Source organism: Canis lupus, chromosome 23 (assembly GCF_011100685.1).
Source record: "Canis lupus familiaris isolate Mischka breed German Shepherd chromosome 23, alternate assembly UU_Cfam_GSD_1.0, whole genome shotgun sequence".
Classification (NCBI taxonomy): Eukaryota; Metazoa; Chordata; class Mammalia; order Carnivora; family Canidae; genus Canis; species Canis lupus.
In genome coordinates, this window is record NC_049244.1 from 43030278 (window position 1) to 43050609 (window position 20332).

The 20332-nt window shown below is 53.5% G+C and overlaps 1 protein-coding gene and 1 long non-coding RNA gene across 3 annotated transcripts; one reads left to right on the plus strand and one right to left on the minus strand.

The window, feature by feature from the left end:
- Nucleotides 1-880: 880 nt before the first annotated feature.
- Nucleotides 881-19969, minus strand: ZIC4 (Zic family member 4). The gene is given in 6 exon segments (XM_038571152.1): nucleotides 881-3705; nucleotides 5792-6110; nucleotides 10711-11328; nucleotides 17426-17510; nucleotides 18677-18706; nucleotides 18709-19969. Coding segments are annotated over 6 exon segments (1167 nt in total). The 5' UTR covers nucleotides 18823-19969; the 3' UTR covers nucleotides 881-3704.
- LOC102152853 lies at nucleotides 7275-9332 on the plus strand. Of its 2 annotated transcripts, XR_005377164.1 has the most exons (3): nucleotides 7275-7405; nucleotides 7930-8202; nucleotides 9101-9332. It is a non-coding gene; the product is annotated as an uncharacterized LOC102152853 (long non-coding RNA). The 2 variants fall into 2 exon arrangements; XR_005377163.1 differs by lacking the exon at nucleotides 7275-7405 and having other exon boundaries at nucleotides 7676-8202.
- Nucleotides 19970-20332: the final 363 nt, after the last annotated feature.

Sequence of the window (20332 nt, forward strand, 5' to 3'; positions counted from 1 at the left end):
GCTGCTTCTCGGGGGACCTAGGCCCCCAACCCTAAGAGCCGCCACCCTCCCGCTTATTAGCGCAGCGGGGGCCCCGGCCCGACCCAGGCGCGCGCGCGGGTTGGGAGAGGCCGCGGCGCCCGCACCCTGGGGGCGCGGGGGGCGCGGGGGGCGCGGGGGGCGCCCGAGCCCTGGCGGCCCACCGAGCGCCCTGGAGGTGGCAGGAAGGCGCTGGCGGTTCCAGAGGTTCTGATGCACCTGAAATAATCTCTCTAGGTGGCAGGACCAAGAAGGCCTTCTGCACCCGATGCCAAACCCCACTGAGCATCCCAGTCGGGGCGCAGGGAAGGGTCCGGGGGGCTGAGGCCTGCAGTTTGCTGGCTGGGCCTTTCGCGCCCCCTGAAGGGCGCCTCGAGGGCTGAGCACCCGCTCCTGCAGGAGGGGGCGGGATCCAGGGGGGAAGACTCCTGCGGGCAGCTGTGCCGAGGGACCCATGGGCCGAGGCTGGGCTTCCTGAAGCCAGCTCACCCTCTCTTTTTGCTTTCCCTGTATTTCCTCCCCACAACTAGGAAAGAGGCTTTTGCCTGGAAAGTCAAAGGTGGTTTGTGAGAGGGGGCACCGCGCCTGAGCAGTGGGAAGACAGTGAGAGCCTCGGTTTACCTACCCCCCCCCCAATGTAAATTGGTTGTTGAGTGTCAGTGTTACTGGGGTGAAATTGGGAGCCAGGGTGGCCTCCTTCACAATGGCCGCTTTACTGGGTCCCTGCGTGTTGCTACCCTGAACAACCTGGCTCCAGACGTGTTTCTGTAAAACCGGGAGGGAAGGCCAGCAAAGGGACTGGAGGCTTCAGGAGGGCCCCACATCTTTCCCTGGGAGATGAAGCAATAACAGGACACTCGAATTCAAAAGAGGAAGGGAAACATCACAACATTTATTACCAAAGAAAATAGCAAAACGGAGCTCCATGTACACGACGCTCTTTGGAGGGAAAGAGAATCACAGATTTTAATTCATTTGTACATATTTACAGCAAGATTAAAGCCACAGCTTTCAACTATGCTTTTCATTGAACAATCACTTTCAATCAAATACATAACAACTTTTTTTTTTTTCCTTTCAGGTTAGTTCATAATTTAAGGATCTAAAAGGAGAGCTGATAAATCACAAACAGTGTGGGTGGAGATGTACCAAATAGTCTAAGGTTTCAGTCAAGCTTTGTGTGTATGTGTGTGAATTTATGATTACAAAACATTTGCCTGTCTGTATAATTCACATTCATTGCAATCATTACATTTTCCCATAAATTAGCAATATAAACAAACATATGGGGACCTCCAGTAAACAAATAAAAATCAATATAAGAGACAACATTTTGCAGCAACTATAATAACAGCATGGGTTACAGCTTGGGGAAACTTCTTTACAAATCATTGATTCAGCACACACAGAGTGGGGAGGCCGGTACATCCTTGTTTATTTAAACCACCTTTAAAACCACGTCGGGAAGTTGGGGGAAGGCCGGACAGGGTGAAATTTACTTTCCAGGGCACAATATTAAATGAAAACTGCATATGTGGATGGGAGGAGGGTATTTGCATGCACTTTGGGGACACTATCTTGTAAACTGAACTTTCTGAACTTCAACTGCCAAAATTCTGAAGAAAACAGGAAATTATAAAAATGGCTCTCCCTCAAGCCACTCTACTTTCTATTAATGGCAGAGAGGGCTTGTTGATTGCTTGCTGCTAGTGGGAAGAAATACACAATGGGTCTATTTTTAGGACAGATTGTCTCTGAAGGAGCAGAAAATATTAACAATTGCTTGGCTGCAGCCTTAGGTTCCAAGGATCCTTGGCAAGAATATTGGGAGTTTAAGGAGTCCCCAAAGGAGGTTCATCCAAGTAACCTGACTGGGGCTGATGAGAGTGCAGGCCAGTGCAGAGAGAAGCAGACACACAGTGTGTTCTTGGGGTGTGTACCCTCGGCCTACACCTTCTCTGCATTCTTTCCCCCACGTCCCAGAGCCAGTGCAAAGGGCCCCTCAACATCTGCGCACCTCCACAGACCTTGGACCTGATGTCTCTGTGTTGCTTTTGTTTTTTCCTTAGCAGGACTCAGTCCCAAAGTTATCAGTTGGTGTAGTGTGCATGTATTTTTTTTTTTAAGAAGTTTGATTTTATCTCTTTAGAAACGGTTTGAAACTAACCGGGCAGAGGGAGTTTGACAGAGAGGAGAACAAATCGCTGACAAAGAACCTTTTACGTTTCATCAGCGTTGTTAGGACGACAAGCAGGAATGTCTCAGATAATAACTCCCACTTCAAAGATTTCTCAGCTCAATAGAAAGCGGACCATCCTTTTTATTCAACCACAAGGACTGGCACTAAAGAAGACTCTACTGTTTGATTTTTTTTTTCACCGTGTTTATTTTTCCCCTATTCACTGGGGTACTTGGATAAAATAAACAACAAGACAATTAAGGGAACATGGACTTCTAACTTTCCTGCCATCTTCCCTATCCCCTTGGCCTTGGGCTCTTGAGTTCATGCCCAGGGCCAGAGTAGGCCTGAGGGGGTAACCTATGCCCCATGCTAGGGAGAAACAAGTGTGGGGGGCTTCAAGAGACTTCTGGGATGGAGGAGCAGAATGGGCTGTTCTGGGGGCCAGAGTGGAAATGTCCCAAAGGCACACTCTGAACTCCCCAGACTCATCCAGGGTGCCCTCTCCACAAGTCCCTTTCAAATTCAGGCCTCCACTCTGCTCAAATTGCAGAGATGCTTTGCACAAAATCCAGCTGGGGATGCTCATTTGTTAAGCTTCTGAGATTGCCTAAAGTTATTTACTCTTGACCCTGGAGCTTCTTTGGGGCGCAGTCAGGACGTGTGGAGTCCGGCTCACCCTTTCCTGAATGCGGCCCAGGCACCAAAGCGACCCCTCCTCCCCAGAGGAGTGCAGGGTGAACCCCTAAACGCGGGCGAGGCTGGTCCCAAAGAGGAAGTATATACTGGAGAACGCAGTGACAGTATTAAATGGCGTGAAAGCAAAGGTCAGCGCAAATGTATCTTAATAGAGTGTCTGCAGTGAAGTGTGCCGCCTTTGAAGCGGCCGCTCCCCGCGCGCATTTCCATGGCGAGCCTAACGCGGCATGCTGATGCACCGTCAAACTCACACTTTCAACCCCAAAACCCGACTCTTTGAACAACCCGAGCTTGATTAGACCTTTCTCCTTTTCTTTCCCCTCTTACAAACCATTTCCTCGCCTTTAGAAACTCGCCATCAAACCCAAATGCGCCCTCTGATCACCGCAGAAAGCAGAAACAAAGGGGGCTGAGCGGCGATTCAAGCGGCCCTTTTCTTCCCTCACATTATTATCCATTTTTATTATGATCGGGAACAAGTGCCCATTCGCGTGGGTTTTGTTTACCGGAAATTAAATGAAAATGATTTAGTCCGCGTCAAACAAAAATATATACTTGTATACACAAGAAAAAAGGCCTGTTAGACGTAAATATTATGTCCTTAATGAAAAGCCTGGACGGGCTCCAGGCTCGGCCTTTCAGGATTTCAGTGCAACTTGCCCATTGCCATAGAAATCCTAACTTACCATGAAGATGCACCGTGGCGAAGAAACATTGCTTTGTGCGCGGACCCTTTGATGTCGCAGGCGCTAGATGCGGGCGCTCAGCTGCGTTGGGCGAGATTACCTTGCGAGCAACGCGGTGGACATCTGTAACAAGCAAATGAAAAATTAAAGGCTATTAGTGGCCGACCAAGCATTTTTATTTTATTTCACTATTTTGCGGTTGGAGTGGAAGGCAAACCGGGGCCTGGAAGAGAAGAGGAAGAAATGAGTCCTATTTGGAGAGGGGAGAATTTTTCAACGTCAGAAGCAGCAAGTTCCTCAGATGCCCTCTGCACCTTGCGGTGGGGCGGGTGTTTCCCGATGGGAACCGGTTGTTTGCTGCAGACCGCGGCCCTTGGCCAGGCGGCCTCTGGACGCTATTGTACGGCGAGGGGGCTGGGGGAGGGGATTGCAGTCCCACTTCCACAAGAATGTATACACCAAGGATGTGTTCCGACCGATTCTGGGTTTTATTAGGGGTAACGAAAACAACCCCACTACAGTTAGGACATTATTTATCTGATGAAAGGGTGGGGCTGCAGGGCAGGAGTGAGAATTGTCTAATAGTATCCGAAGAGGAGAGTGTGGAAGAAAATCCAGCAGAGTGGCAGGACCAGGACTTGTTTGTTGGCCAGTCTTGGTGGCTCCCCATAGGTGGGACTACCACATCCCTACGTATGGCTAAATTCTTAAGGGATTGGGATAGGCCTACTCAAGCTTTTTCACTCTTCTTTATCTTTCTGTCCTCCACCCTCATGTTAGTAAGGATTTGGGGGCAGCCCCATCCTCCCTGCAGAGGGTAGGAGACTGGGAAACAGGCCGATGTCTCCCCTGCTTGGCAACAGTTGCAAAGACTTTCCTCTCCTCTGCCCCCAATATCTGGTTCTTTATCTGGGGACTTGGTACCCAGTATCTCGAATACACATTCTATCTAGATCCATTGGGTGTTTGCCTCTAAAACATTTATTACTGTAGTTCATCTCTCTCGTCTACTCCCCACCACACACACAGGCAGCTTTTTAGAAAGAAGACCAACAATCCTGAGATTTTTTTACAAAGATCATCACAGAATTGACGTGATCCATCCAGACACTGTTGCCTAGGCCAGATCCCTTCACTGTGGAGGCCTTGGCTCAGTGACGTCATTGGCCCATTCTGCACCCCCAGGGCCAAGCACCCACAAGATTCCACAGGCAGCGCCTCTATAAGGGGTGGAGGGTGGTGGGAGGGATGGGGTAATTGGTACCGGGAGGCTTCAGAGTATAGAATCCTGGAGCCCCTCCAGCGCTCTTTTGTCTGCATTTTCTGTTGTTAGGACTCACACCCTACCCCAAGCATATAACGCTTACGTGGCAGACAGACAGGCAGACCGATATATCTGTGTGCTTGGGCCAGTCTGTGGGAGAGTGGCATGTGATGCTGGGCGTTAGGTGCTTAAAGCCCTTTCCCTTTTATCTCCTTTGTATCAATAGTTGGAAAATTTAGGATCTGGGACTTATGCATTGTTTCAAAGGATAGCTGAAAGAGGGGGAAATGTAGGGAGGCAAGGTGGAAGGAAAGAGGCAAGACCAGGGCTCAGGAATCCCCTCTGCCACCTTCTGCCATCAGAACTCCGGAGGGGGCTGCGAATGGGGGCTCGGAAGGGAGTAGGGGGGCAACCGAGCTGCCCAGGCCTCGAGGAAAACAGTTCTCATTCTGTGAACCAGGAGAGGATTTTGTGGCCTTAATGTCACCGTCTGCAGCTGCCAAGTTTGCACAGAAACTCTCCTAATGTGTATTTTTCTGTCCTTCTGCCTGTCTCTGGCTGTACCTTCTCTACCCAAACACTGGTGCCATGCTCCCCAGTCACGAGGGCGGCTGTGTGTGGGTGGGGGGTGGGGGGAGGGTGCTGGGCGTGATTGTACAATCAATGTGGGAACCACGTTTGCATGTTAAAATGAGGGGCATTATATCAGCACCTTAAAGGAGCTCGACCCTTCAGGGGTTGCCTCCCTCCCTCCCTCGCCCTGTCGTCAGGCCTCAGTAACCCCGCCTAGCCGAGCAGTCAGGGGACCGGAAGCGGCCACCGCAGCGGCGACCCTAACGGCGGCGGCGGCGGCGGCGGCGGCGGCGGCGGGGCCAGGTGGCGGCCCGGGGCCCGGGGGCGCGGCGGGGGCAGCCGCGGCGGGGCCCGGCGCCCTGACACACGTACCATTCGCTCAGGTCGGCGCCGCGCGCCACCGCCGCCGCCGAGGAGGCCGCCGCGGGCTCGCGGCCGAGGTCCGACGAGGGCGACACGAGGGTGGACGGCGTGGCCGAGTCGTAGCCGGAGCTGGGCGGCGGCGGGGAGCGCCCGTGCACCTTCATGTGCTTACGCAGCGAGCTGGGGTGCGTGTAGCACTTGTCGCAGCCGCGCACTTTGCACGTGTAGGGCTTGTCGCTCGTGTGCACGTGCGAGTGCTTCTTGCGGTCGCTGCTGTTGGCGAAGCGCCGCTCGCAGCCCTCGAACTCGCACCTGAAGGGCTTCTCCCCTGGTGGAGGCAACGCAGAGACATTAGTGTACGCGGGTCGTGGCCCCGGCGGGGCCTCACCGCCCTAAGCAATTTCTTTTCTTTCTTTTTTTTTTGGGGGGGGGGTTAGAGACGCACAGAAGGTTTTCCGGAACCCCTTGCCTTTCGAGTCTCAGCACCAGCACCCCCTGCTCCCGCCCCGAGCGCGCCCCGATCGGCCTCCGGCGCGCCGCCTCCCCTCCCCCTCTCCCGCCGGGCCCGGGGGGGGGAGGGGGGAGGGGGAGGGCGCGGGGGAGGAGCGACAAGGACTCCATCTTAGTCGAGTTTCCGTCCTGACCCACTCTGGTTGTTTTCCTCCAAATTTCCTCCACTAGGAGCCAGACGCCCCCCTGCCCGGGAAGGGAGCTGACCGAGGAGCTGGCGTCGGCTCCATTGAAAGTTGCTGGTTCTAGCCACGCGTCTCTCTGCCCGTCGCCTCGCGCGCGTGCACACACTCGCACACGCGCGCGCGCACACACACCCCACCACGGCCAAAATTGTTCCCTAAAGTAGGTTTTGTGTAAACGCCGAGGCGGTGGAATGGTTTCAAGATGCGCCCCCGATGCACACGCGGCGTGTGCGTCATGTGCGTTCGTGCTGCAGGGAAAGGTCCTCTGAGCAGTGATTCACTTCAGACGCGATTTTTTTTTACGGGAAGCGGAGCCCCCTCCCCCTTCCCTCCGACCCCCTGAGGGCAAACATTTAGCAGCATCCCTCGAATCTTGCCGAAACCGTCCGGGGTCCCTCCAGTTCCGCGCGCCGGCGATAGTATCCCACGCGGCTCCCCCGGCGGCCTCCCGGAGACGCCGCGGCGGGCAGCCGGCTCCCCCGGCCCGCGCTGAGCGCAGAGGTGCGGTCGCCTCCCAGGCCGGGCAGGCCGGCGCCCGGGCCTCGCAGGCCGGAGCCGGGGGGCGGGCGCCGCGGGGTCGGCCCGCGCCCGGCGCGATCCGAGGCCTCGCGCGCAATCGCGCTCCCGAGCTCCGCGGCTCCGCGGGGAGCGCAGCTGCCGAGAGGCGGCCGGGCCCGGAGCACGAGCGGGCGGCCGCGTAGAGGCGCGCGGGGCTCGGATCCGCCGTGCGGGGCCCCGGAGAGCCGCGGCGAGGCGCGAGCGCGCGGTCGGGCGGAAGCACTGGCCAGGACCGAGCCCCGAGCCCCGAGCCCCGAGCCCCGAGCCCCGAGCCCCGAGCTCGCCGGCGGCTGGCTTCGCTGCAGTGTGGGGGTGGAAGGACCCCAAGCACCCAGAAGCCCAGGTTCCCGCCGGAGCTGCCGATGGAAAGGTGGGGAGGCAGTGTCTAGGCGTCTTACACCGACGGATGCCACTGGGCGCCCTAGGTTGAGAGGAAGGCTACCGGGCGTCCGGCTAAGAAAGAGCGGCATGGCCGGAGGACTGTTGCCTTTGTGGTCGCTTCTCCCGCCGCTTCCAGGAAAGACGGGTGCTTTGGGACAGGTTTGAACAAACAAAGCCCCTGTTCCTGCGCCGAGCTGAAGCTCAGGCGGAGTCAGAGTTTTGCGCACAGCCCTCGCCTCCGTGCAGCTGCGGATGGGGAGCCCAGGGTTCTGGCACCGACCGTCGCTGCGTCCTGCCCCTGCAGGACTACCGCTAGTGCAGTGCGACACGGGGCGGTGCTGGCATCTGCCATTTCTCGGCACACCGGCACCATTTTATTAAAAACAAAAACAAGAAAGCTGCAGAAAACACCAGTGTCCCTGTTGGCCCCCTTGTTTTCTCCCCTCTGATCCCTGTGGGCAGCTGCCAAAAACTAAAACTTTTTCTTCCTCCCTTCCTTCTTTTCTTTCTAAGATCATTTACAAGAACCATGCAATTCAGGGCCTGCAAAAGAAAACAAGATTTACTGAGAGCGCAGAGGAGGAATAGAATGTGAGGTTGAGTGCCACCACCACCACCCCCCTCCCCAAGTATTCCCCACACACTTATCCCATTTGCGAGCACCTCGTTGGACATTCCCGTAAAACTGAAACAATGATTTCATCCCAGACCGGGAGCAGAGGGGAAAAGCAGGGCACTGAAGGTGATCCAGGCAGCCTGGAAGTTCGGAGGCCCCGGGGATGCCAGGTGAGGCCGCGCCCCCGCCCCCCACCCGCGCCCTCCCGGCCTCTCCCCAGCTGCTGCTCCCCGGACTCCTCGCCTAACGCCGCGCCCCCACCCCACCCCACCCCCCAAACGCTGCCTCCCGCCCCCTCCCTGCCCACCGGGTCGGGCGCTGCGCCCCGGGTGGGTGGATGGGTGGGTGGGGAGAGGCAGGGTTGGGCCAGGGCCCCGCGGCCCGTCCGCAGCGGCCTGGGCCTGGGGCTAAGTCCTGGAGGGCGCGGAGTCTCCTCCCAGAGGCTCAGCGGCCCGGAGAGGCCTCCTCCCCGGCCCTGCGCCAAGCTCGCCTGACAAAGTTCGGGAGCTGCGGCGCAGTCCGGTCGCGCCATTTTCTGGCACTTGTGGCTGCGCCGGGTTACCGAGCGTCAGCGCCCCGGCCCCCGTCTACACCGCCGGGGAAGGTGGGGCGAGCCCCCAGCCGGGGGCCTCGGGAAGGGGGGCAGGCGGCGGGGCCCGCGTCCCCCTCGCGGCCGCCCCATTGTTCCGGGATTGCGGGCGCTGGCGCCGAGGGAGCCCCTTCGGCGGGGCCGGGGGCAGCTGCGTGCGAGGCCCGGCCCCGGATTCCGATCCGGGAAATCTCAACTCCTGAGGAATCGGCTCCTGTTCGCCGCTTCCGCGACTCGAGGAAATGAAACGCCATTAATATTTGAAAAGGCAATTATTTTCCTGTTGAATCGAGAACTGTCTTCATGAATAATTTGTAGTGAGGTCTATTGCCATTTGAGAAACATTTTGGGTTTTTTTTTTTTTTTTTGTCTTGTTTTTGTTTTTCTCTGTCTCTCTTTTCATTACTTAGGAGGGGGGTTTGAAGGAAAAGCCGGAGCAGGCGAGGCTCAGTCGATTTTTTTTTTTTTTTAAACTCCAGCGATAATGAATCAGGACTGCCAGTGGAAAGGACGCACTTGCAATTCTGTCCTGAATAGACGCAAACCTGAGCCAGCACGGGCGCACTGAACTTGCTTCTCTGCTGTAGGTCGATTGCACTAAGAATTTAACCATTTTCTGCTTCATGGACTTCAAACAGTAGGCCGGCAAAGAGCAGTAAAAGTTTGTTTGTTTAAAAAACCCCTGTCATTAAAAATGAGTTCCTTCTCTGGCTCAGGACTGCGCGTCTATCTTCGCAGTACAGGCCGTCAGCTCCTGGAGCAGCGAGCCTGTGGGAGGTGATCAGGGCCTCCCTTCTCCTCCCCTCCCCCGGGATAAAACCCTGAGGGCGGGAAGGGGGAACAAATGCTTGAGGGGGTGGGGGGAGGATATTGGAAACAGTTCGGGGAAGACTGCGTGTCTAGATATGCCACGGAAATAAAGTGGGAGACCAAGAGTGGAGTTTGGTCTGGACTTCGCCTGTGCCAGTGTCCTGGCCAGGGACCTTCCCGGAGAGATTGCAGGGTTTGGGGGAGAGAACGGGATTTGCAAATTTCTTTCTGTGGTAGCGCCAGCCTGGGGGAGTCTTTTGACTCTACCACTTGCTGATATTTCCACTAAGAATAGAGGTGAGTAAGGTAGAGCGCCAAGAGAGTAAGAGAAGTAAGGCACCAAGCTGGAACTTCTCTTCTTCCTCTCCCTACTAGCCCCCTTCTCCTATCCCCAAAGTAGGGGAGGAGAGATGTTGACTTCTTAAACTTCCAGGGAGTTTGGGCAGGAAACCCTAGCTAGGGAGAGTACAAACGTCGACTGCTAAACTAATTAATGTAACTTCACAGGCTGTTCTGGGAAGTGTGAAAACTTTCTCCTTGCAATTGCATTAATTAGAGATGCTTCTGGCCAGAGGAGTTCAACTTTGCATGCTCTTGAGCGGGCTCCTTTTCTTTCTGTTAACTAGAACTAACAGATGTGGTTGACACATGTCCCCATTTCACTTAACAGCTCGGTAAATGACATTTAAGGCAGATGAGTCTCCTTGGGTCTCTGCTAAAGCAAAAGGGTTTGTCAAAAGTCCCAAGTGTCAGGTCACCAAGGCTCCAGAAACGAGAGCAAAGTTATCCCACGAGACCCTAAATCCTAAAGAAGGCACAAAGGGCCTGATGACCCCTCAGTTCAGGTGGTGGCCAGGTTGTCAAGCCCTCCCCTGGAAGAGTACTTTCACCCAGGATTCCAAGAAGACCAGGAAAATTAGATGGTCGCATATATTACGACTTTGGGGGGGAACAGTGCCGTTTTAAAACCTGAAAATCAAACTGGATGATCAGGGTATACACATTTGCACACGCAGACACCCAAGCACGTTCGTTCACACTCTCCTCCTCCCCGAGAGCAGAAATCCCGCACTATCCTCCCCACACAAAGCCTCAGGAAACTTCTGTGACTCTAATAGAAGGGCGTAATTAATATTTTATGGACTTGGCTCCTGGAAACACCGAGATATCCCCCCCTCCTCCCAGATGGAACTTGAGGAAATCCAGCCCCGAGGGCCCAGAAGAGGCCGCCTGCTTCCCCCAGAGGGTCCGCACGAGACAGACAGTGCCGAATACTGACCTGTGTGAGTTCTTTTGTGTATTTTGAGATTTTCTGATCTAGCAAAGACCTTCCCACACCCCGGGAAAGGACAGGGGAAGGGCTTCTCGCCCGTGTGCACGCGGATATGATTTACAAGTTTGTATTTGGCTTTAAAGGGCTTGCCCTGGCGCGGACACTCCTCCCAGAAGCAGATGTGGTTGGCCTGCTCCGGGCCGCCGACGTGTTCCACGGTGACGTGCGTGACCAGCTCGTGCATGGTGCTGAAAGTTTTGGAGCAGAGGCGCGGGGGCGCGGGGCTATCCGCTGCCAGCCACTTGCAGATGAGCTCCTGTTTGATGGGCTGGCGCATGTAGCGGAAGAAGGCGCCGGGACCGTGGGGCGCGGCGAGGTTCACGGTCAGGTTCATGCCCCCGTAGCCGTGCAGGGCCGCGGCAGCTGCCAGGGCGTCGCTGCGGGCCACGGGTCCCGGCGCAAAGGGTTCAGGTCGCGCGTACATGTCTCCAGGGAGCCCCAGACGCAGGAGTCCGTTCAAAGTGCCACTGGGGGAGGCCTGGGGCGGCTGCTCTTGAAGGCCCGGGAACACCGAGGGGCTGGAGGCGGCAGCAAGCTGGGGGCCATGGTGTCCGGAGCTGCTACCTGTTGTCGAGACAAATAGCGCGCGTGAGGACAGGCGGCGTGGGCTGAGCATTCCACCAGGCCCCGGGGGGCAGGCCCAGCCCAGCCACACCACGGCCTCTGCCGTCAGCACCGGGACCGGGAGCCAGACAGAGGCGGCAGCGAACCGCGTGGCCAGCGCGGAGCCAAGCGCCTCCGCTGCGGGCCGGCTGCGCGGCCGTTCGGCAGAGCCCCCTGCGGCTCCGCGAGCGGGCGACGGACCGAGGCTGCGGGGCAGGTGGAAGGGGCAGCGGGGTGCGCAGGGCCGAGTCTGTGGATTTCTGGGGGGCCTTGGGCTCTGCTCCGGAGGGATCCGACCTGCGCCCCCAGCGTGCTTTGGAAGCCAGCTCCCTGGGGCGCTCGGGGTCGCGGAGCCCCGCAGGGGGGTGGAGGTGAGGCAAGCGGTGATGTCTTAGGGGCCGGTGGTGCGGGAGCGCCCGGGTCATGAATACGAATTTAAGCGCCCGGCTCGGCTGGGGGAGCGCGGCCTGCAGGCACCCGTCCGGGCTCCCCGGACCTCCCTAGGTCAGGCCGCTCACACCAGTCACCTGACGGCGGGGAGGGGAAAGACCCACCACCAAAAAACAAAAACAAAACAAAACAACTTATGCAAAGTTTTTTTTTTTTTTTTTGATTCCCTCAAGTTTCGGGTTGTCCCCCCCCTCCCCCGGTCTCTAATGCCTACTTGAAACCCCGTGCACTAGTGAGGTAGCAGCGGGACGCGTGAGGAAGTGAATAGAGCTTCGGGGCCGCGGCCCGGGCCCGCGGAGAGGAACAATCACCCAGGTCGCCTATTGGCCCGCAGCCGGGCCCGACGTCAGCAATGACAGGTCCCGCCGCACGCGGATACACACACAGACACACACACAGTCCCTCCTGCTCCCGCGCCTCACCCCACCCCGCCCCGCCCGCCCCACCCCACCCTACCCCCAGCGTCTCCGCTCCTACTGCTCATGCGCTCTGACCCGGGCACGGATTCTTTTCTCTCCTCTCGAGCCCCCTCCCCCTCCTTTCTCGAAAGCCGAGTGGAGCGGCTCGGCCTCGCTGCTCCGGGAAGCGAGCGGGGCCGGGCTGCGTCTTCTTGCGCCGCGACTTCCGGGGAGGGGGTGTTGCGCCGGACGCCGAGGGCTCGGGTTATCAGCTGGGCAGATGCAGCCGCGCCGGGGCCGAGGGGCAGCGCGGGGCGCGGGGTGGAGGCCTGCTCGGGCAGCGCGGCCCACGAGCCGCAGGAGGCGGGGGCCTGCTCCCAGGGGCTGCAGACTCTCCGACCTGGACTGGAGGAACCCTGGGCTAGCAGCCCTTGAGCTGGATTTTCTCGCTTTCGCCGAATTTTGTGTGTGTGCGCCATTCAACTCTCTCTCCTCTCATTTCCTTGGATTCTTTATTCTTTCTTTCCCTTTCCCCACTCCCCACTCTATTCTTTCCATTTGGCCTTGCCAGCGCCCCCCCCCCCCCTCCCCAAGGGCCAGCCGCCCTCGGAGACGCGTGAACCCAGGAATCCGGGCCAGACCCGAGCCAGAGGTGGTGACGACCTGAGAGAGGCTGGCCTCGAACCCAAGCCACCCTCCGGAGAGGGGCCAAGAATCTTCTCCGCCACAAATCACTCCGCCTCGCCGGCCCGTTGGCCAAAGAAACAAAGGCGAGGGGCAGGCCGCAGGGGGAAACAGGCCCTCCCCCACCCCGGGGTCTCCCCGAGTCACGGTCTTGAGCTCCGTACCCTGCAGCCAAACGGAGCCTCTGGGAAAGGGCCCTGGGATCACTTCCACTCTCAGCTCTCACCACTTGTTGCCTGTGGCCGGAGCCTCTGCCTCTCTCCTCGCCAGCCTTCAGGGCTCTGGGGAGAGGGGACGCCAAGGTCCCCCACCCAGGCTGTGCGAGGGACTGCGGCCCCACCATGGCCTGCTGTCCCGGGACGCCCTCCCGGGCTGAGGTTCCACCGTTTTGGGGTGGGGGTCGGCCGGCGGGAAAAAAAAAAAAAAAAAACATAACAAAACAAACCTTTCAGTTTGGGCCTGGTCTAGCGGTGCACAAACGGAGGTGGGCGGGGGTGGGGGGGTCCTTTGTTTGTGCCTCCGACCGGCTAGGGCCGGCTGCACAGCTTGGCGATTTAAAGGGCTGCTCGCCCTGACGCCTGCCTTGCTCTCTGCAGCCAAAAATGCCAACTTAAGTACTTGGGCCTCCCTAGAGGCCATAGAAAGCGACTCCAAAGCAAAGAAAGGTTTGGATTTTTAAGAGAAGTTTTAAGGATTGAGTAAAAGACCCTGTATCCCTAGCAGAGGTGAGAAGTTTGGACAGATTGCAAGGAACTCTGACTCGGAGTTGATTGAGCTGCCCCACCCATTCCCAGCACCAAGAACTATTCTTATACATTTCCTAGGCAGTAAAAGGGGGTTTCTTTTAAATTTTTTAAAATAATTAACTTATTTATAATGGTTGGCAGATTCTTTGAGACTTTCTTCATTTAATGCTTTGTTCCCTGCTCGGGTGCATTTTAGCGAGGGATTAACTTCCACAATTTCCCTCGGCTTTGACAAGTCCAGGTCTTTCTGCTCCTCTGGCTGGCCGGAAGAGCTTAAGCAACGCAACCAATAGATGCTGCGTTAGCATTGAAAGAAAGAAAGAAAGAAAGAAAGAAAGAAAGAAAGAAAGAAAGAAAGAAAGAAAGAAAGAAAGAAAGAAAGAAGACAAAAGAAAAAGTTGAAGGAGAGCTTTTGACAGCCAAATCCCTTCTGCTCTGGAAACCAAGGACTTCTACTTAGTGTTGAGACTAGACTTTGAGGATTTGTCTCCTTCCTGGCTTTTACCTTCTCCCATACTCTCATTTTCTGGGATTTACCTTTCTGCTCACAGAAGCCTCCTCTCCTGTCCTCTGCCCTGTTTTCCCTTCTTCAAAGTGATGGCCAGGCTGGGTCTCAGAGTGGTTTCAAGGCCGCCCTCCCCCCCAAGTGTCTGTTGAATGTTGCAGTTGCCTAGGCAAGTCTGAGCTGAACCCACTAGGGGCTCCTAAAGACAAATGAACAAACACACACGAACAAAAAAACAAAACCAGAAAAAATATAAACCCCCTAAACTCAAAAGGAGTGTGTCCCTCCCTGGGAACCCTTGCCCAGCTGTTTCTCCCAACTATCTCTCAACATGAAGCTTAGCCAACTCCTCCTGTAGCATTCAGGCCTAAGTGCAGGGATACTTCTGCAGTAGTCCAGCAATAAAAATATTTTCCTTTCCACCTGAACCTATGTGATCTATAAGCTACTGTTTAGGATGTTTGTCAAACTCGGCATCCATTTACGCTTTCATTAAATCTGATTTGCATAAAAATGGACCCCTTAATATACACACTGTGACCTCACCTGCATCAAAAGCTTTGAATAACAGCAGAGAACGACGCCGGTATTTAGGTTTAGTATATGGACCCTTTTGGAAGCCTTGTGGTGTCAGTGAACTCTAACAGTCCTGTTTTTGTTAACAACACATGTATGAGAAGAAAATTGTAACTTTCCATTAGAAGGTGGTGAAAATAGAGGGGCAATTTCCCCCTTCCAAGTTTGTGGACCCCTGAGTTCTAAGCAGGGACTCTGTAGACTCTAGGGATAAGAAGCAGAGGTTTTATACTTTAGGATGTTAATACGCTGCACACTGTACTAACTTTACCCTTGAAACACTTTGAACATGTGTGTGGCTTTTTGTGCCAACAGTGAAAGGGCAGATGTATCTGATTCAGCCAAATTTGCCGACAGTAACCTGGCCCCATGAAGCTCCTTCCCAGATGCAGCATTCTCTTGAAGCACTAAAAACATATGGACCATCCTGGGTAGATACTTCTTGAGTAGCCAGAGGTTACTTGACCTGCAGGTCACTAAGGCTGCCAGACCCTTACAAGTTCCTTGGAGCCACATGGTTCACACGTTGGCTAAACACAGAAATGAGGCCAGGAATTCTCCCAGAGGGACATTTTCCCAGGGACAGAGACAGGGAGAGGAAAAAAAAAAAAAAAAAGAATCCATTTACCCACTAATACTTAAAGACCAGGAACTCTGGGTGATTACATAAGGGTCTTCAAGGCATATCTCTGAAAGAAGCCCCAAAGCAGTACACAAGTAACTGTAGAGGACAGGCGGACACTGATGGCAGGGAGGCATATTTTAGTTTTCAGAGCTGTTTCTTTGAGTCTTCCAGTGCCAGGTAGCAGGGAATCCAGATTTCATTGACTTGATAGGGCAGGCTGAAAAGTGGTGTTCCTCTCTTTCAGAAGGTTGTCTCAGCACCCTGACTCCCAATACCAAATGCTTGGCTGGAGCATTCTATTTCTAACCATGCTGGGGGGGGTAGAGCATTGTTGAATTCACTTTCCCGCTGGATTTGCAGGAAAAAAAAAAAAAAAAAAAAGAGAGAGAGAGAGAGACATTCTGCAGCCCAGAGATCTTCAGCAGAAGTCAAAGAAGCACTGGAGGCTTTTGTAGGGACCTGTTTGGAACAGATTCCACCACCAGATGCCAAACATCCATCCAGTGCCCAGAAACCTGACCTAGGCACCTTTGTTCCCTCAGCCTGGTCAAAGCAACAGCATATACCAAAGTGATTTTTTTAGTCCTGTTGTATAGAAATATGACATCTGCCAGAGCTCCTCCCTATCCTGGCTCCAATAGGGGGATGTCTGACCTCTTTCCTTTGGAAAGAAAGAAATAGGGGAGGTTTCGGATCAATAGCTGGGCTATTTTTCCACTTTGATCTTTTAAGCAATGCTAAATGATGATTATCTGTTGCAGGTTATGCATAGAGCAGGATCCCAGGAGCTGAGGGCCACTGCACAGAGCCTGACCCAAAACAAGCCTTGTTGTCTGAATGGTCTGTGTCTAGATCTGCTGTCACTTGTTCAACCATTTCTTCCCTGTTTCTAGTCAGGTTACCACCCAAAACAAGGGAAAAGTCTCTTTATAGGCTATTCACAGACAGACTTCAGATTCCTGTGGTGAGAGGTTGTCTCCAGTCTTATGAAAAAGATAAATAAATAACTTAAGCACCAGGAGCCCACCGTATGTCCTAGCCCAAAGTGTACAAAGGAGATGAGATCTAGGATTCTGGAGATAAAGGGAGCTATTCCTCTCCTCTGCTATGGAACTTTGGGCCTAATCATCGTGAAGGGAACTGAGTATGAAAGAAAATATACTTGGACAAAATTTAATTTCCAAGCAACAGTTCTGCTAAATATCTTTTCAACAAAAGATTAAGAAACATGGTCAAAGGATCTTCCAGAACAGCACTGAGGAATTAAAACAACTGAATTTACATAATAAGCACATCTCTCTTGAGAACCCTGTCATCAAATTATCCCAAAATCATAGAAGAAAGCCATTTCCTGAGTTGTCCATTTAACTTTTGTTAAGAATGTTTCTTTTCCTTCCAACTAGGGAATACCTTGGAGGCAACCATCAGCTGGTGGTATAGTTGAAATGAGGGAAACTAGAAGCGCCTGGAAGGGAAAGCACCCAACCCTAAATCATATGCTTATTCTAAATGGAATATTAAATTAAATTCTTCACAATGAAGGTATTCCTGACAGAGCGGCTGTCAGTCACTCCCTGTTCAGACACCACATTGTGGGAACGTAGTTGCCGCCACATTGCAGAAGGCTGGTGTCCCTGGTAAAGATGATGCATATCATGTAAACCCCATCACCAAGATCAAAGTCTGCTCCTTTCATGGAAGCCAATACATGTCAAACCTCATTCCAATCAAATCGTCTGGAAATGAATTCAAGATGAATATGTCATAGAATAATGTGACAGTGGAACTGCAGAAGGTCAGGGGTTGTTGTTTCAATGAGAGAGTCGTCAAATATTAATTCTAGAATGTCCAGATGAGTAGGCATTGAGGGGGATTAGCTGGCTGCTGGTGGGACGTTGTGTCGCTGATTTGTGTGCAAATGCATCAAACACCAAGGTGTTGTTCTCAGTTTCATTGGAACTCAAGAAACACCTCCAAGCTCACAACCCAACATAATCAAAAGACAAAACAAATCTTCCCACTTAAAAAATAATAACTTCAGCAAACCAATATTCGAAAGAGGATTTTAACTTACTAGACTCTTTCAGGGAGTTTCGGTAAAGCCGCAATCTTTTCCTCATCACCAAGGAAGTCTTGTATCTCATTTTCTGACTTTGAGCCTGTTTGGGAAGAAAAGAGGGGCAGTCACTAAGTCAAACAATTTCATACATGTTTGTATGGCAAGATTGTGTGCCTTGAATGTATCAGTGTTGGTCTGAAGAATGTTAGTCCTTCCTAGACCATTTTCAAATTTAAAAGTGAAAGAAAGGATCTGCTGGGAACTACCCATATTTATTGCAAAATGATATAAGCTTTGTAATAAAAATATTAAAAATCATTTCCCTGCTCGATTTTTTTTTTTTTGGTGAAACTCGTGTTAATTTCCTTTGCAGATAGAATTTAAGCGCCACTCAGCATTCAAACACCTCTAACTTCTAGAATTTGAATTTATTGTATGAGAAATTCCCATTATTTTCTTTAAGTTTACTGAGGTTAGTAAAATGTAATCGGGAGGCCTGGGTGTCCTCTGGGATGTTGGCAAGTTAAAAATTGAGGTACAAGAATTGGGATTGAGAAGAGAGAAATTCCTTTGTAAATTTGTAGATCTTGCTCATGGTGGTATGGGAACCCTTACCATCCCATGGCTTCGCTCCCAAGCCCATTTGGAAATCATCATTGGTTGATTTTTTAAAGTTAATATAAAATTCACCAGAATAGAAAAAAAAAAGTATTATTCGTATCATTTGGTCCTGGTTGTCTCCATTTCTTAGTTAGGAATGTCAGAAATAGCTCCCAATCCCCCTGTTATTTTGCATTCCTTATCAAATTTGCTTTGTGGTTAATGCTACCAAGCCATTGGCTATCCTAAAGCCTGAAACCCATCCTGGGGACCTTTGCAATCTGTCAGGCAATGCTAAAGACAGTGGAACAGCCAAACAGAGGCGATCCACCCAGCCCCAACTCTCAATTTGGCCTAGAAAGACAAACAGTCATTGAAAAGGTCTCAGGCTGGACAAACACAGCACGCCCTCTGTCAATGAGGACGTCTGCCCGTCTTGACACTCCAGCCCACAGAACAAGCGATTGTTTAACTTGTTGAACCACAGGCCAAATCCAAATGGGGCTCTGCTATCTCAAAGGCTTTCCAATTCTCTATGCTCAAAGATCTCTTTCTCTCTCCCTCAATCCCCAAACTGGGCTTGAACTAGCTTGTGTGTTTTCACCCTTCCCTCTCCCTTCTTTTCTAGGTCCAAGCCTGAGGAGTGCGAGTGGGGGATAGACTCACCTTTTCCCAGAGGGTTTTATTTATTTTCAATTCTTTTTTAACCAAAAGGCTTCTGTCCCCAAAAGTAATAAGCTCCTTCCTGCACAAATCAGGAAAGAAAGGAGGCCCAACTTCACATTCCTACAGAAGGGTGGCATGCTGGGCATCCTCGCTCTAAAATTTCCTCATGGCAGGATGTCTGGCACAGGAAAAGTCCTGGTTGGTTGGAACTAATAGAATTTACTTTCTTGCCTCAGAGGGAAATGGGTGTGAGTTTCCCTAGAGAGCCCGCGTCCACGCACAATGCTGCCCAAGTCCCTCCCCCCTTAAGAGGCCTGGGTCACTTCTACCCCCAGATCCTGGCAGTCTTTTGTGCATTACAAACCCACACGCATGCCAAAAAATGCTGCACAGGCTAGACTTTGGGCTGGCAACTGGCACCTTAAGCTTCTCTGTAGTAGCTCCATCACCAGGCTAGTGTAGGGAACCAGGGTAAAGATCTTCTCCTTTGCTTCAAACTCTGAGTCCATTTGGCAAACCAGTGATCTCACTTGAAGGAGGGTGAAAGACTATGGGGGCAATCCCTGGGCCCCTGGACTTGAGATCCCCGCCAACCCAGAGATACAAAAGCTCTGAAAATGCTTGGCTAGGTTCTCCTCAAATGACTGCTCCTGATTTGTCTCCACACACTCCACACTCCCGTGGCCACTTAATCAGGAGTCAGCAGCACAACCTGGAGGCTTATTGGAATCTACCTTCCTCCTCACATCTCGAGAAGAGGAAAGGGTGCCAGCCAATGAGATAATTGATCTTTCTGGGGGAGAGCCAAGCAGGTGGGCCCGTGGGTACACACAAAAGGCACCGTTTTTCTTTGGGGGAACACCAAGGCTGTACGTTGTGGGGTCTCGCTAGATGGGGCAGGCCTGCCCAAGGTCAGAGGTCACCTACAGCCTGCTTTGCAAGCCAGAGATTTCAGTCCCGGAGCCATCCACGCTGCTCCACACTGATTAACCCGCAGGCGCTCAGGCAAAGGCATGCTGGCCTCTCAGCCACAGCTCAGCTGGGGTGGGTGCAGAGCAGGGGCGCTTCAGCCAGCCTGGGAGCTCCCAAGCAAAACCCGAAAAGGCTCCCGATTCTGCCCGCGGCCTGCTGCTGCCAGCTGCACCGGCATCTCCCTGACTCCCCTCCATCGGGCCCTGGAGCTCCCGGGAGTTGGGCAGCAAGCCTGGGTTGTGTGATGGTCTTTTCTCATTCTTCTGTTCCCTAGAGGAAGGAGCTCCCGTTTCCCCGGCTCTGGGCTGACGGCCCGGGTGACCTCCGTGTGCTCAGAGTCGAGTCTGCATTAGTGGGTCGCCTGAAGGATCAGCCCCGACATTTAACCTTCCCTTTGAACACCCCCCCCCACCCCCACCTGCCCGCAGCTAGATAGAGGAAGGGCAGTTGGTGCCTCGCTTTGGGTGGCTCGGAGGCCCATGCTGTCCGAAAGGGGGTAGAAATATGACCTTGGAATCCAAAGAGAGCCTCCTGCAGACGGTGCCGGCCGCCGTGCAGCCCCTCAACGCCCCTTCACCGTTCTTAAGACCTCGCTGGCTCCCAGCAGTCCCCACGGACAGCCAACCTCATTCATCAACCCCAAACTTTCCGGTCAAGCCTTTGAGGCAATCCTAGCTTTCTTTC